This window comes from Zingiber officinale, chromosome 8A (genome assembly GCF_018446385.1).
Source record: "Zingiber officinale cultivar Zhangliang chromosome 8A, Zo_v1.1, whole genome shotgun sequence".
Lineage (NCBI taxonomy): Eukaryota > Viridiplantae > Streptophyta > Magnoliopsida > Zingiberales > Zingiberaceae > Zingiber > Zingiber officinale.
Window position 1 is genome coordinate 8,876,529 of NC_056000.1, and position 18,025 is coordinate 8,894,553.

An 18,025-nucleotide genomic window follows, 5' to 3' on the forward strand; every position below is an offset into this window, starting at 1 on the left:
AAAGACATTTTTTTAATCTGTCATTTGATTTAATGTTTGCAAGGAAAAAGATCTCGGCAGAAATATTATTGTAGAAATTGGATGAAAATTGTTATTTGTTTCATCATATTTATGTCAAAGTCAGTAAAAGTCGTGAGGTGTTGAATTGAAATGCCCACATAGTAACCCATAGGGAGAAAAACATGTCAGGAATATATTACTTTTGCAATAAGATAAACACCAGAACTATCTCTCCACTTGAGCATATTAACAAACATGATCTCTGCCTTAGACATGTTGAAGTTCCGCAATCACAAAAATCTGCAGAGAAGAATAGAAAGCTATAGCATCAATAGTAAAATTCTTTCACACGATATAGAACTAGGACATGTATGATCAATATAATAATAAGAAGGATTCAAAAAGAGAAATTTCTTCCAGCTACTTAACAAATGTATTCTAGCCATACCGGAGAAGTGTATGGTAGTCATCATACTTCTCAGGTAGCTGACCCTTCGATAGTAGTGTGTCCCTCAACGACTTCACCACTTTCTCCTCATTCGGATCGTGGACGCCTTGGAACATCGTTGGAAATGCATTGCTTTTGCTGACCTTAGTGAGCGATTTCTACAAGGACCTGAAGGTCAATTTTGAAGTCAAAGGGGGCTTCTTCTTCTCGGGCTCCGGAAAATGCCAATGTGATTCCAAAGGTCCGTAGAACGTGTTTGTCCTTCTCGTCTGCTTCTGTTCCTCAGTGGTCGTCGAATTCCTCCTCGAAGAGTCACCATTGGACCTGGCTGTAGGATAGTTACCCTTCCACCAAGAACTCATTTCGCTTACCAGCTTTCTTTATCTCCTAAATTTCGCAGAATGCCTAGTTTTGACAGAAGATGGAGGTGGAGGTTGGAGGGAAAAGCCTGGCTTCCCTGGAATAACTTCAAGCGCTGAGTGGAAGCCATGGAAAGGAGATCGCCCTCCATCTTCAAATGATCTGTAGAAGAAAAGGAAAAAGCAAAGAATATGAAAGCGTGCGATGGACAAAGGAGCGATCGAGTCGAGAGAGGAATAAAACAGAAGTGCTGCTTGATCTTAGTAGTGCTCCAAGGTCGTCGAGGTCGCGGTTGGTACAATCCGTGGCTGCAGATCAGAGGTATGCAATGAGGTTTAGGATGCGTCGACAAAGATCGCCACGCATTGAAAACCTCTAAGCCTTCCATTCTACTCCAATCCCACAGCTGCGCGCTCACCATCACCATAGAAAACGAGAGAGCAAGTGAGAGGTTTTAGGGATCGAGAAGGTAAAGGGGCAGAATGCAGCGGTAAAAAATTTCAGAGAGAGGGAAAGACAAAACACAGCAGCGGCAAAAAATTACGAAGGGGAAAAAGCGGCGAAAGAAGAAAAACAACGCTATTCAATAACACTTAATAGACAACGGTTTTCAAAAACCGTTGTCGTAATCCCAAAAAAAAGTGCACATAGACAACATTTTTCAAAAACTGTTGTCGTAGCCTTTAAAAACCGTTGTCGTAGCCCCAAAAAAACATAAATAGACAACGGTTTTTAAAAACCGTTGTCGTAGGCCAAAAAAATTGCTAAAAGACAACGGTTTTTGTTAAAACCGTTGTTAAAAGGTAAAAAGACAATGATTTGGTATAAAACCGTTGTCGTTTGAGTGTTGTTGAATGCAGATTTTCTTGTAGTGCATCTTCTAACTCTAATAAGAGAAAAGAACCTTCGGAAATGAACCAAACACATCTTTGGCATCTAAGGCTTGGTCATATTAACTTAAGTAGGATTCAAAGGCTTGTAGCCGATGGACTCTTGGGTCCATTAGAGTTGGAAAACTTTCCAACATGTGAATCCTACTTGGAAGGTAAAATGACCAAGAGACCTTTTAAGGCCAAGGGGTATAGAGCCAAAGAGCGTTAGAATTGGTTCATTCTGATTTGTGTGGTCCTATGTCTATCCAGGCTAGAGGTGGTTTTGAATATTTTGTCTTTTTTATAGACGATTATTCAAGATATGGATACATTTACCTAATGTGCCGCAAGTCTGAGTGATTTGATAAGTTTAAAGAGTACAAGGCTGATGTGGAGAAACGTCTAGGTAAAAGTATCAAGACACTGCGGTCTGATCGTGGTGGCGAATACCTCTTAGAAGAGTTTAGGAATTACTTATCAGAGGCCGGGATTCAATCTCAATTGTCCGCACCTGGTACACCCCAACAGAATGGTGTGGCAGAACGAAGGAAAAGGACTCTTATGGAGATGGTTAGTTCGATGATGAGTTATTCAGAATTACCAAATTCGTTTTGGGGATACGCTCTGGAAACAGCAACACATATTCTGAACTTAGTACCTTCTAAATCAGTATCTTCTATTCCCACAGAATTGTGGAATAGGCGGAAGCCCAGTCTAAGACATATTCGGATTTGGGGTAGTCCAGCACATGTGCTGAAACCATATGCTGATAAGTTAGAATCCCGTACAGAAGTTTGTGTGTTTGTAGGATATCCCAAAGGAACGAAAGGTGGTTTATTTTATAGTCCTAAAGACCAGAAGGGCATTGTTAGCACCAATGCCCAGTTTTTAGAAGAAGACTATATAATGGATCACAAGCCCAGTAGTAAAGTTGTTTTAGAAGAACTAAGAGAGGACACGTCTACTTTAGTACCAACAATACAAGATGAAGTACCACAAGAGACTGCAACACGTGTCACACATGATACGCAACCACAGACAGTGCCTCGTCGTAGTGGGAGGGTTGTGAGGCAGCCTGAGAGATTCATGTTTTTGGGAGAGTCTTTGGACTTGATCTCGGGTAAATATGAACCTGATCCCCGGACATATGACGAAGCACTCCAAGATATAGATGCAGCATCTTGGCAAAAGGTGATGAATTCCAAAATAGAATCTATGTATTCTAAAAAGGTCTGGGAACTTGTAGAACCACCTGATGGTGTAAAAGCCATTGGATGCAAGTGGATCTATCAAAGGAAAAGAGGGACAGGTGGGAAGGTAGAAACCTTCAAAGCAAGGCTTGTTGCGAAAGGGTACACTCAGAAAGAGGGAATCGATTATGAGGAGACCTTTTCGCCGGTAGCTATGCTTAAGTCTATCCGGATACTCTTATCCATTGCCGCTCATATGGATTATGAGATTTGGCAAATGGATGTCAAGACAGCTTTCCTTAATGGAAGTCTTGAAGAAAACATTCATATGAAGCAACCAGAAGGGTTCATTGAAAAGGGCAAAGAGCATCTAGTGTGTAAGCTCAATCAGTCCATTTATTGACTGAAGCAAGCTTCAAGATCTTGGAACATCCAGTTTAATGAAGTGTCCGGATGAGTCTTGTGTATACAAGAAGTGTAACGGAAACGTGGTGGTATTTCTTGTACTATACATAGATGATATTTTGTTAATTGGCAACAATGTCAAGATATTATCGGACGTCAGGGTATGGTTGTTCAAACAATTTGATATGAAGGACTTAGGAGAATGTGCACACATTCTTGGGATCAAAGTTATAAGGGATCGCAAGAAAAAAATGTTGTGCCTATCCCAAGCTTTATATATAGATACAATCCTTGCTCGTTTTAGTATGCAAAACTCCAAGAAAGGTTTCTTACCTTTTAGGCATGGAGTAGCCTTATCTAAAGAGATGTCTCTGAAGACATCAAAGGAGATTGAAGACATGAAGGCAGTTCCTTATGCTTCGGCTGTAGGAAGCCTTATATATGCAATGCTGTGTACGAGACCTGATATCTGTTTTGCCGTGGGCATGGTTAGCAGATATCAGAGTAACCATGGACAAGGATATTGGACTGCTGTGAAGCATATTTTAAAGTACCTGAGAAGGACTAGAGATTATATGCTAGTCTACCAAGCAGACGATTTGCTCCCTGTGGGTTACACGGGTTCGAATTTCCAATCAGATAGGGACAATAGTAAGTCTACGTCAGGCTATGTGTTTACTCTAGAAGGTGAAGCCATTGCATGGAGGAGTGTTAAGCAGAAATGCGTCTCGGACTCAACCATGGAAGTTGAGTATGTGGCAGCCTCTGAGGCAGCCAAAGAAACTGTATGGCTCAGGAACTTTCTAATGGACTTAGATGTGATTCCTGGTTTGCCCAAGATCATCACAATTTATTGTGATAATAGCGGTGCAGTTGCAAACTCGAAGGAACCACGAGCCCATAAGGCAAGTAAACATATAGAGGGCAAGTACCACTTGATACGAGGCATCGTCAAGCGAGGAGAAGTTGTTGTCGCCAAGATTGCATCAGCAGATAACCTGGCAGATCCTTTCACTAAGGCCCTTCCGGCGAAAGCTTTTCATCGGCATGTGGATGAGATGGGAATCAGATGTATGGCAACAGATATGGCAGCTTAGTCTTTTAGTATAAGTGGGAGATTGTTAGAGTGGATACTAAAAGCCTAGCTTTTGTAAACATTTATTTGTTGAAATAAAAGAATCACACTGGTCAATATCTGCATTTATTTGTTAAATGTAATTGTTCAATTAATTTATATAGTAGACAACATGCAGTGTGGTGTCACACTCAGAAGATCATGTTGTCGGTTCTCTATAAATTATAAACAAGTTGCTCACGACTAAAATGGAAAGGAACAAACCATCATATTAGTCATAGTGTAATTAAGTATTAGTTTATCTTGACTAATAAATTACACTGAAACATTTTAAGTGTATTGAGTATGACCATTTAGGTAAGTTCTTTTTGTACTGACTTAGTAAAAGAACTAGACCTTAGTTATTATGGAAGTGTGTGCTCTTAATCCTAATATAATAACAAGCACATATATTTAATATTTATTTCTTTGACTTATCAAAGGGTGAGATATAGCTTGATAAATCAATATGCCCGATAAGTTGAGAAATGATATTACTTATGGTGTGTGTTGTTGATTATAGAAGGAATCTGTGTCCTAGTTATCTGGGTTGAGAATGTCCCCAAAAGGAGCTCATAAAGATTGTCATGTTATTTAGAACGGGTGTCTGGTGGAAAGCACCCTCCACTCAGGTCCCACATTCAGCATGCTAGCCAGTAGCAGACACGACCGGGTCATTCAGCATTCGACACTCGATTGATATTTCATGTTGTTGTTGCACCATCTTTGCAGCTCGAGTGTTTATCAGTATCTCTAACTCTTCTGGGGTTAACGTCACGATGGTGAGTCGTCCAACATCTTCCATCTTCACGTTTCGAATGTAGGTGAAGTTCTCACAGACGACGCCAAATATGATCCTGTACGAAAGTTGTGAAGTCGGTCAGTTGGGAAGGTGGCTCTGCTATTGACTCGATGAAGACTTCACGCTGTCTTGCAACACAAGGAGCGTTAGTGCCGAGCTGGGAAGGGGTCTCCGACATTGGCCCTCCGACGCTCAAGACAGTGCTCGGTCTAAGAGAAGAAAATAGCCAAAGCAATCAGTAATAGAGAGCATGTAGAATAATGAAGCATCGCATACCTCCATCTATAAATGGATACCCCCTTTTATAGTGTCACTATAATGTCTATGCATACATCCCAAAGCATATGCATGTTTTCCAAAGCATTCTTAAGAAAAGACAAGTTGAAAAGTATCTTTGACACCTTTTTTTAAGTAAGCACGCAAATCTTTGTGATGTGACAGGCTAGAAGTTTTCAAAGTACGATTTGTCTGCAGGACATTCTCTGTTGTTGACAACACAAACTTCTAAAAGAGTACTATATGACATGGATGTGGGTCCCCCTTAGACCAATCGACCGTCACTCGGTCGGGATATCACCAGCTCCGTCGTCTAGAATGCATCTATTGGTCTATTCTTCACTCGGCTTTCACGTTGTTGACGAGGTGCACTATGTCCAATCAACCCTTAGTTTTGATCGGTAAGGACAATGAGCCGGATAACTTAATACTTTGCTTCTAACCTCATCTGCAAGTTGTAGAGGATGGCTATTCGAACAATTTAGTTAGCCCTTAACATTCAACCGACTCTAAGAGTCCGCTCGGCCAACCCTGCTCGGTTCACAATCTACAAGTCTGTGTGACTTTATAACTTTGACCTATACATCAGTCGATCTTCACTCCTTTAATCTATTTTTTTTTAGAGGTTCATTTTTACCCTCGTATCACTGACTATATATATATATATATATATATATCTACACACAATAAGATGAACAAAGTGTGAGGGTATCCGCAATCTTATTATTTACAACAGAAATGATATTTGCCGCGACAAATTCGCCGCGACAACTTGCCGCGACACCTACCTGATCGGTCTGTAGACCGATCAGGAGGCAACCTGATCGGTCTACAGACCGATCAGTGTTCCTGTCGCGGCAAGTTGTCGCGGCGAATTGTCGCGGCAAATATCATTTCTCTTATTACAAACGTGTTCGAGGGTTTGAGAGAAGAAAAGGAATTAGCGACAGCAAGGAAAGAATTTTGTTTCCTTGTGCATGCGTATGATGAGATATGTCTTGGGAAGAAAGTAAATCATATGTTCCAATTCCGATGAGATTTTATCCCCGGTGATTGATGAATATTAATAAAGTCATTTATGAGGGGCATCCAAGTTTAGGATTAAATTCCACTGGAATAAAAAAAAAAGACTAAAAAGGGATTAAAAAACCAAGACAAAGATAAGTTTAATTAAAAAATAAAATACCTTTATAATCTATCAATCAACTCAAGCTTATTCATCTTCATCAAATGAATTTGATAAATTAATAATTAAGAATCAGTAATTAATTGTATATGCCGAGCAAATAGTTTCTGTATCGCTTATTCTATTTAAAGTCGGCCAATGCTTAAAAGTTCGCCATCATTAAAGATTATTATTTTTTTCCATATTCCGCTAACTACAGTGGAGACTCTTTAGCATATAAAAGATTTCGCAAGATACCAAACTTCATTTCTCAATAACAGTCAGTCTCAGCCAAAATTATACTTGTTGAAGAGATCGCCTATGAGAGGAAAAGAGCACAAGGAGGAGGAGAAGGAGGGGGAAGAAGAAAAAGAAGAAGAGGAGGAGGAGGAGAAGGAGGGGGAAGAAGAAAAAGAAGAAGAGGAGGAGGAGGAGGTTATCGACTATGTGTTCAAGATCGTCGTTGTCGGTGACTCGGCGGTGGGGAAGACACAGTTGCTGGGGCGGTTCACCAAGGACGAGTTCCACTTCGACTCCAAATCCACCATCGGCGTCGAGTTCCAAACCCGCACCCTCAACCTCAACCGCAAGCGCATCAAGGCCCAAATCTGGGACACCGCCGGCCAAGAAAGGTACTCAATCATTCATGATCGCATCAACAAAATCCATAAGTAATTAATCGTCACGTAATTAAATGGAAAAACGTAACCATAACAGAACAAAAGTAGTTCTTGTTCATGTCTTCATGAGGAGTGCTTGAGGATGCGCAGGGCTTTGCTTGATTGCGACCTCCATTAGGTAGATGTTGTTCTCAAAGACTTATTTTTATCGCCACGCGTTCGTTGTTAGTAAAACTAAGCATATCCGCATGCATAAGCTAACTCAATCCTTCCTTAGTGCCCAAGCAAATCCAATTAGGACAATTGTATATATTTCAATTCTTGTGGACCTAAATGGCTTGGTAGGACCTCCCAAATTGGAACCAAATCAGTCTTTGTTAAACTGCAATCACTGATTGAATTGATCTCCCAACCGCTAGAGATTCTCTAACAACAACTGCGTGCAGGTACAGAGCCATCACCAATGCTTACTATCGAGGAGCTGTAGGTGCAATGCTAGTCTACGATGTCACCAGAAGACACACCTTCGATCACATCGCGAAATGGATTGAGGAACTCCGCGCCAACGCCGATAACTCCATCGTCGTAGTGCTCATCGGAAATAAGTCCGATCTCGTCGGAAAGAGGGAGGTCTCGTTGGACGACGCAGTCGAGTTTGCGGAGGAGCAAGGGCTCTTCTTCTCCGAGGCATCGGCGCTCAGCGGGGAGAACGTCGAGACGGCTTTCCTGATGCTGTTGGAGGAGATCTATGGGGTGGTGTCGAGGCAGGCCTTGGAGTGCGATGCAGCGAGGAGGATTACTTATGGAGGGAACAGCGACGTGTTGAACTTGAGAGGGACCAAGTTGCCTGTCCTTTCGGAGGCGTCCATCATGGAGACCAGTGCTATGAGAAAAGAAACACAATATTGTGCTTGTTCGTCATGATTCTTCCCTCTGTAAAAATTGCAGGATTACTGTAAAAGTTGCTGACTTCGTTTCCAGAAATCAAGCATTTTGGCTGGACAGACCTCTAACATATATAAATTTCAGAACAATTACTTCCTCTATAATTTAGCCACCAACAAGGAACTTGCGTGATCTGAAGGCACCGTAGGCACTGGATGTCAGAGCAAACGGACAAACTGGACGGCGAGAGTCACGAGACTCGAGCCTCAAGAGTAGAACATGCCAATTCAAAGACATTTTTGGAAATTTCACCTGCTCCTCCGAGAGTTGGACTGATATCTCTGATGCATTGAAAGTTTCAGGTAAAAAGCATGTGGTGAAATCAAGTTTACTTCCTCTGTTCTTCACTTTGTTCATTGTCTCTAATCTCTACCTGCTAATATATTTGTACGTATTTCGGACCCTCTAATCAATGACCATGTTAGAGTCTGGCACATGGATCTTCCAAATTTCCATAACAATTTTTCCCTAAGCTAATTAAGAAAATAAGATATACAAGGATCAAACTAAGAAGCGGAAAACTTTTTAATATAATTGTTAGATGAATGATCTTTGAATTGTTAGTTGATCTAACAGAATGTGATTTGAAGGGCAAACTGATATTTTTCATGTATGAAAATACGAGGATAAAGTGAAATTTTTTCCAGAGATTTATGGCATCCCATCTGCTTAGAGAAATGGCCTCGAGTGCCAATAGCATTGCTGGGGCTGCCCATTCATATGGTCACAACTTCCCTAGATTGCAACTTTTAATCCTTCTAATCGTCTGTTTACTGAATTTTTTCCGAGCTTCACTTAATTCAACTTTAGTTCAGAAAAAGCTGCAAGCATCTACAAGTTTCATGCTGAAGAAGCTTGTTCAACTAATTTCTGGGTCTTGCTCAATAGTCACAGCATCATCTATTTTTAATTTATTAGATCACCATCAGTAGAACGTTGCTGTTTGCAGGAGGTAGTCTGGGTAGATTGGGAGAATTTTCCTTGCAGCTTTAATCAAGGAGAAGCGGAGCTCATAGTAGCAAACTCAAAAAATATGCAATTTTTTTTCTTAGATCACCATCAGTAAAGAGCAAATTCGATTGTGACTGGTTTAGACTCAGGACAAGACAAACAGAACTTACCCGCAATATCCATTTCTAATAGTTAGCAGTGAAATATGTTAGTAACTGAGATCAGATCCTCTGGTTAAAAAATAAATGGATCATTTATAATTATAATTATAATTGGATCGTGACTATGATTTGATCGCAATTAATTACAATCACTCCTTAAATTCATCGTTCCTTTCAAATTATAATTTGGATTAGGACGGATGACCGAAGGCCACCCAGAGGTTGTCGGCGGTTGGCAAATGATCAGCCTGTCGGACGTCGGACGGGGGGCAGCCTTGAGTGACCTCTAGCCATCCATCCCTATATAAACTATAACATGAGGGGACGTGAATCCATATGACAACTCAAACAAAATCCCTCTCTTTTGTCTCTTTTTGCTATAGATCTTGTGTTCTCTCCTAAATATGAGCAGTAGTTTATATTTACCATGTCATCCGTGAACTTGATCTGACCATCAAGGCTCCCACAACGTAACCAAGATGGTGAGTAGATAAAGGTTTGCCATTTGAGGTTGAAAGGTCGAACCTCGAGGATAACAGGACATAAATCCATACATCTTGTATAACTCACCCCTCATATTATGATTTACATCCTCCAGATTAATCCTGAGACGAATTGATAGGGAGACTGAGTGTTTCTCCTTTGTTTTTTGCCACTTGATCTGACCATCAAGAATCACTAAAAGTGGCAATCAAATATATATATTATTGTGTTTTAAATGATTAAGAACTGCAAAATCTAATGTTCTGATCGATGGTATGAACCCCATTTAAATTAGCCCATAAATCTGATGTATTCATTCACTCAGCACAAACAAGAATCAGTCAAACAAACAACATTGATCAGATTGATTCAGTAATCACAAGGCCTCTCATATGCATATCATTTGCTCTGGTTTGGCTTCTCTTCGTCGTTAACCTTCACCTCCTTGCTGTTCTAGGCGACGGCGACTGGTGGCTCCTCTTGGACGACGGTGACCTCAGCCGTCTTCTCGGCCTTGTGCTCTTCCTTGTCGTTCTCTCTCGCCTCCACCTTGGGCTCCTCATTGTTGCTCTTGCTGGCCTCAATCTTGGGCTCTTCTTTCTTGTCCTCGCTGCACTCCACCTTGGTCTCTTCTTCCTTGTCCTCGCTGCCCTCAGCCTTGGGCTCTTCTTCCACCATGCTCTCTACGGCCGGAGCCTATCAAGCATGTACATAATTTTCAAACTCAACCCAATTGACGTCGCTTGCAATTAAACCGTAAGTAATGCCTTGTATGTTCCATACCTCAGTGGACTTGGGAGGAGCAGGAGCCACATTGGCGGCGACGTCATCAGCCTCCGGGGCCTCGCCTGCAAGGTCCTTCGGTCTGCTCGCACAGCCACCCATGATTCAACGAGGCTGAGGAGGCTGTGGAGCTTGGTAAGGATTTATTTTATTGGAGGCAAGGCGAGGCGAGAAGGCGAGTGGAGGTGAGTTGAGATGAGGTAGGTTATGAACGTTATATAGGGAGAGAAGAGACGGAGGAGTGGATGGTGAAGAGTCGATGACTATTCTACAGAGGAAATTAACGGCCGGGAGTAAGGAACGGTGAGACAAAATAGAAGAGACAGAGAGATTTGGAAAACTAATGGTCAAAATTATAATTCTTGATGACAATAATTAAACGGCAAGAGTTATATATACAATTAATATTTTCTTAAAAAGGAATATTTACTATATCTTATGATTATCTAACATTTTCAATTTTAAATATTATAATCTAAACGAAAAACAGAGGAAAAAGTTTAAATTCATTATAATGTAATCCTTAAATTTTAAAATCTTAAACCTTAAATATATATAATATACTCCGTAATTAAGTATATAAAATTTTTAATTTTAAACGCTATAATCAAAAAGAAAAACATGAACCCTAGAGAGAAAATCTCATTAACTCAAACACATTATAACCTAACTTCTAAATTCTAAAATTTTAAAACCTAAATATATATAATATACCTTAAAATAAATTTAAAAAAAAATAAAAAATATTCTGGAGTCAATTCAAGCACCTAGATTGACTCCAAGCGCCTGAATTCAACCCACGGCGCCCGGAGTTAATCCGAACGTCCGGGGTCCGTAGGATAGCGCGGCATAGAGTTTGCAGCTAAGGGATATAGTGTTCCCTGCCTATATTAAGACACCTAATATATTCGACCAGCCACTATCCGATCGAAATTAAGGGATATCCGGTCTACCATATATTCTATCATTCATACGATAGGCCATATTTAGAGGATCCAACTCCTCGTCCAATATGTCTTTCAGCATACGATTGGTCGACCTAACGGCCAGCCAAATTTATGAGTCTTCTCCTATATCAGTCCTCCTTCATATAGTCGGTCAGTAACAACATCGATCATGTTTATACAGCGCGGCAAAATCGTCTCTCAGGAATAAAAGATAAATGTATAGGACAATTCTCATGATCCGCTCAGTCGGACTTCCAGAACTCAAGAAATCACTTCAGAAGCAAGTATCTCCGCATATGGCTGACAATCATAATATTGACTAGACCTAGGGGACTTTGCTCTATATTACTTCCATATTAGATCCCCAACATTACACTATACATAGCCGCACGACCCAGACGTCGGGCATCCCTACCATACTTGGCACTCTACTTATATACATCAGTATGTCAATATGATAGACAACTGGTCAGCTAAAGATCCGGCTAGGGCATCTTCAGGGACAACATTGTCAGAGAATCATAATAGCATGTCAGAGAATAACAATTACATGTCAGAGAATATTCGTTTAGCATAACATCATAATAGATGAATTCAATGGAACCTTCTTCGAAGGTAAATTATACGTCTTCTATCAGTCGACAGAATATTTCCTTAACCGCTTCATTAATGACGTAAGTTACAAAAGAAGTGCGCATGTGTAAGGGAAAATTCCTCGGACTTGTGGAGGTTATAGAGATGATATATAAAGGGGTCCTCTTCGTTAGCAAGGTAGGCTTTTATATGCTCACACAACGCTAACATTCGCAATTACACGCATTCATATAGTATTCTTCTATCCACTCGGCTAGCTATTGACTTAAGTATTAGAGGCACTTTTCGAAGGACCTTTCCCTTGGTTTTGGATACCGACTTTGGTTTGCTCTCCTTGTTGTTTGCAGGAAGGAAGAAGGAGCCCATTTTTCTGCTAGTTGAAAATCTTTTCTCATCACCCTTGCCAACTAAAAGTCTCTACTTAGTCAACATCACAACCACCTACCCAGCGCACCATCTCTAACTTTAAAACATGATCAAATTTGACGTCGTCAGTGGGAACTTTCGCCTAAATCTAAAACATAAAGATGGAAGAAGCTGAACGACTCACTACTGTTACCTTAACACTAGAAAAATTAGAAATGTTAATCAATGCCCGAGCACAAAAGCTGATGCAGCTACAACAACAAGCAGCGACTGGTGGTACTTTGCCACATGACCCCATCGCGTTAACAACATGCCCTCATACTGAACAAGGAGCCCGAGTGGGAGGTTCAATATGGCATCAATCAATCCCTCCAATGGTTGGCTTAGTACCATCCTATATTATGCTAGTCAACCAGCCGCTCATGCCTTAGTCACCTGTGTATCACTGGACATTATTCTGCACACCGCCTGAGCATATGTGCAAGGAGGAATGACCTCAAGCATCATCTTCTAGGAATGTGCCTGCACGAGATTTGTGCAAAGGAAAGTCCTGATGGCTAACGGCTCCCCCGAGTGGATTAACACCCCGTTCTCCCATGAGGTATTAGAGGACAAACTGTCAAAATACTACCATCCCCTTGCGATAGAGAAATATGTCAGGACAACTGACCCTAAAGATCACCTTCTCAAGTTCAAAAATGTCGCCCTCCTTCACCAGTATACGGGCGGCGTGAAGTGCAGAGTGTTCCTCACTACACTCTTTGGATCGACATAAAAATAGTTCAAGTGATTGTCTGCCCAATCCATCTACGATTTTAAGGATTTCTGCAAGGTCTCTCTTCACCATTTTGCTAGTAGTCGATGTTATCACAAAACTCCCCTGAGCCTTTTTTTGCTCAAACATGGGCCCAAGGAGACACTCGGGGCGTACATTAAGAAATTTAATCAAGTGGCCATGAATGCCTCCTCGATCATCCCAAAAGTATAGTGAGCGCCTTTTCTCAAGGACTCATAGACAATGATTTCTTCCGTTCCCTAATTAGGAGGTCGCCTAGAGACTTCGACCATCTACTTAGCCGAGAGATCGAATATATTAATGTGGAAGAAGCATAGCCCGCTTGGAAGAAAGAGGTCTTTGCACCCGCTCTAGCATTTTCTTCAGAGCGTCAAGTGCCACCTTCGCCTCTTCCTCATAAAGGACCCCAAGTTGTACAACATGTGGAGGCTGAGCAGAAGATATTCTCCAAACCCCTTAGATAGGCTCCGCCCAGGTTCTGTACATACCACCAATCGATGGTGCATGATACTCAAGACTGTTATCATTACAATCTTGAGAAACACCGAGCAGTTAACCATGGGTTCCGCTGGCGCTCATTGTCTCCTGATCGTCGACGTTATTAGTGATCGAATGAGCCTCCCTGAAGAGAATATCAAGGTGCCAGTCAGCGCCAAAGGATGCCTCAATGACAAGAAGACCGATCCCAAACCCCTTGCCCCAATCCAGCAAGACCACCCCCCGACGCGGCAGGAGGAAAACTACAATAACTCCGCCCGAGGGAATATTGGTATAATTGTAGGAGGTTGTCCGACGGAGACTCTAATCGTGCGAGGAAGTCGCACGCTCACCGACTAGAGATCCACACGGTCGACTACAATCAGGAGCAGGCCTAGGGACCTAAAATAAGCTTTGGGCCAAAGGATTCAGAGGGGGTCAAAGTATCCCATGATGATGCTCTAATAATCAAGATTGTCATAGCCAATTATAACATCCATCACACTGTTATTGATACAGACAGTTCGGTCAATATCATCTTTAAGCAAGCATTCGATCAATTGCAGATAACAAAGGCGAACTTCAGCCCATGATGATGCCCCTCTATGGCTTCACGAGCAACGAAGTTAGTCACTCGGTCAAATAAAACTGGCCATATTCCTACGGGAGGAGCCCCTAATAAGGATGTGTCGATCAACCTATATAATGGTGGGCGTGCCCTCAGCGTACAACGTCATTTTGAGATAACTAACCCTAAATGAATTTCGGGTAGTTGTTTCCACCTTCTGTCAAAAAATAAAATTTCACGTGAATGATCAGGTCGGGGAAGTCAAAGAAAATCAACTAGTGGCACACAAGTGTTACTTTGATATCATTAAAACGGAGGCTAACACCGTTCGAAAGAGTCAGCGAATAGAAGTCAATACCATCGGGAAGTACCTCCAACACTTATTTATGAAAAAAAAAAAAGGAAGTACAGATTCAACCAAGCCGGCCAGAGGCCACTACCCAGATAGTTGTTGACCTTGTTCTTGAACTTAAAACCGAGCTTGTTGCATGTTTAACACTCAATAGCAATGTTTTTTCTTCAACACCCAAGGAAATCAAGGGTGTGTCATCGATTGTCATGGAGCACGTGCTGCATGTCCACCCAGACTCTCGGCCAGTAAGTAGAAGAAGCGGGATTTTAGAGCCGACCAGAATAAAATCATCTAGGCGGAAGTGAATAAATTACTAGAGGTCGGCTACATCCGTGAAGTCCAGTTCCCGACCTGGCTAGTGAATGTTGTCTTGGTGTCAAAGCTAGGAAATAAATGGAGAGTCTACAACGACTTCAGAAACCTTAATAAGGCGTGCCCCAAAGATTATTATCTATTGCCCCGCATCGACCAGGTGGTGGACTCAAACTCTGGCTATAAATTAATTTGCATGTTGGATGCACACCAGACCTACCATCAAGTTTCGCTGTCGAAGAACGACTAAGAAAAGTTTAGCTTCATAGCTGCTGAAGGAACCTATTGTTATAATGTCATGTCGTTCAGATTAAAGAATATAGCAGCAACTTAGCAATGCCTCATGAATAAATTACTAGAGGTCGGCTACATCCGTGAAGTCCAGTTCCCGACCTGGCTAGTGAATGTTGTCTTGGTGTCAAAGCTAGGAAATAAATGGAGAGTCTACAACGACTTCAGAAACCTTAATAAGGCGTGCCCCAAAGATTATTATCTATTGCCCCGCATCGACCAGGTGGTGGACTCAAACTCTGGCTATAAATTAATTTGCATGTTGGATGCACACCAGACCTACCATCAAGTTTCGCTGTCGAAGAACGACTAAGAAAAGTTTAGCTTCATAGCTGCTGAAGGAACCTATTGTTATAATGTCATGTCGTTCAGATTAAAGAATATAGCAGCAACTTAGCAATGCCTCATGAATAAAGTGTTCTGAAAGTAAATCAGGCGAAATATGGAGGTTTATGTGAATGACATCCTCATCAAATCCCTCCAAGTGTCAGATTTGTGCGCAAATATAGAGGAGACTTGCCAAAAACCTAAGGCAATATGGACTCATGATTAACCCTAGTACATGTCTATTTGAAGCAAAGAACGAGTGTTTCCTGAGTTATATTGTGATCAACAAAGTACATCATACATCAACAAAGTACAAGCTTTGCAAGACATGGCTCCCTACGCAATCTCAAAGAAGCACAATGTCTGACCGGTCGGATCATAGCATTATCTCATTTCATCTCACGATCAACCAACTGGAGTCCACCTTTCTTCAAAATACTCCGCCGAGCAGCCAAGTTTCAATGCGACACCAACTGTAACAACACCTTTGAGGAGTTAAAGAATTATCTATCCACCCTACCCATACTTGCTAAACCAATAGAGGGCGAGCCTTTGTAGGTTTACTTGTCTGCCAATGAGCATGTGGTTGGGTCGGTGTGGTGAAACATGAGGGAAAAGATCCATAACCTGTATACTTTTTAAGTCATTTATTGAAAAGTGGCGAGTGCCACTATACCACACTAAGAAGTTGGCGTATGGAATGGTCTTAGCTGCTCAGAGATTGCATTCGTATTTCCTTGCCCATCCAATTATAATATTGACTAATAGCACATTTGCCCGAGTGCTTATCAACCCAGAGGCTTCAAGGAGATTGATCAAGTGGACCAGAGAGCTTAGCGAATATGATATACAGTATCAACCTCGAGCATCCATTAAGGCTCAAGCCTTAGCTAATTTCGTAAAAGAAATACAAAGTCCCGAACTGGAAGAAACATGGAAGATAAATGTGGATAGATCATCTACTCTATAAGGCGGTAGAGTAGGAATTCTTATAATATCACCTAAGGAGGACAGAAGATGAGTATGAAGTATTGATAGTTGGTCTGTAGACTGCGAGGCATGTGGGGGGTTGTCTGAATTTTAGTTTATTCAGATTCCCAATAATCTGCTAAGCTGTTGATGGGCAATTTTGATATCAATAATGGTCGGTTGAAACTGTACAAAGAAGTATATGACAAATTAAAAATCAAATTCCATGAGGTAATTATACAAAAAATTATCTTAGCGGAGAATCAGAAGGCAAACAAATTAGTTAAGCTGACTAGCTCCGTAATTCCTTGGAATTTAGATAAGTTAGTGGAGCAAATACTTTTAATAGCTCATATTGAAAGGCAAACTGAGTTGGAATAATAGACTAACTGGAGAATGTCATTGGTTTCATTTCTACAACAAGACATCTTACTGATCGACCGGGAGTAAGCACGTATGATCAAGAAAAGAGCCGGTCGATTCACTTTGATCGGAGATAATCTCTACAAATGAGCTTTCTCCCAACCAATACTCAAGTGTGTCATCCTTGAGGATGTGCAGTATATCTTACAAGAGGAGCATCAAGAATGTTGTGTAAGTCATGCGGGTGGTCACTCACTCACTCTGAAGATATTACTGGCCGGATATTTTTGGCTTACTCTGCAGGCTAACATTGCCCAACTGGTACCTATCATGTCAAAAGTACCAGAATATTTTGTACCGCCCTATGGAGTTAGTGAATACCTCGATTGTTTCTTGCTTGTTTGATCAGTGGGGCATGAATATCATAGGACGCTTTCCCATGGCGCCCGCTCATAAAAATTTCTTGCTGGTAGTAGTAGATTATTTTTTCAAGTGGGTACAGGCTGAGACATTGACTAAAATAACCGAATGGATGGTCATCAAATTCCTCTGAAAAAATATTATTTACCGGTTCAAGATTCCACATAAGCTCGTCTCAAATAATAGAAGATAATTCTAAGGCTAGAAAAATAGAAAATGATGATCAAGCTACGATATCTTACATGCATTCACATCTGTGGCCTACCCACAGAGTAATGACCAGGCAAAGGTCGCCAATAGAGAAATCATCAAAGGGCTTAAAACTAAGTTGGATCATGTCGGAGGAAGTTGGGTCGATGAATTACTTTATGTACTATGGCCTTATCGCACTACTCCCCGCGAAGCAGCAGGTATAACACATTTTCATCTTGTTACGGTGGTGAAGCAGTTATCCCGGTCAAAGTTGGTGAGGAATCCGATTGGAGGCAACTATATGACGAAGTCAATGATGGCCAACGCCTTATGGAGGTTGGTCTAATAGAAGAAATCAATAATAAGGCAGCAACTCGGCTAATGGTGTATCGCCAAAGGATGAGGCAGAACTATAATAGAAAGGTTATCCCAAGATTGGGTGGGGGGGGCTTGGTCTGGAAGCAAATCAAGCTAGT

The 18,025-nt window shown here is 41.3% G+C and overlaps 2 protein-coding genes across 2 annotated transcripts; one reads left to right on the forward strand and one right to left on the reverse strand.

Annotated features, from left to right (window-relative positions):
* Positions 1-6,869: 6,869 nt before the first annotated feature.
* LOC122007785 (ras-related protein RABA3-like) lies at positions 6,870-8,269 on the forward strand. The gene is made up of 2 exons (XM_042563312.1): positions 6,870-7,264; positions 7,699-8,269. Exons 1-2 carry the CDS (start codon positions 6,954-6,956, stop codon positions 8,174-8,176), a joined length of 789 nt encoding a protein of 262 aa, XP_042419246.1. The 5' UTR covers positions 6,870-6,953; the 3' UTR covers positions 8,177-8,269.
* A 1,976-nt stretch (positions 8,270-10,245) lies between these two features.
* Positions 10,246-10,677, reverse strand: LOC122010488 (phosphatidylinositol transfer protein sfh5-like). Its single transcript, XM_042567028.1, has 2 exons — positions 10,576-10,677; positions 10,246-10,488 (listed from the first exon to the last, which is right to left on the reverse strand). Exons 1-2 carry the CDS (start codon positions 10,675-10,677, stop codon positions 10,246-10,248), a joined length of 345 nt encoding a protein of 114 aa, XP_042422962.1.
* Between the last annotated feature and the right edge of the window lie 7,348 nt (positions 10,678-18,025).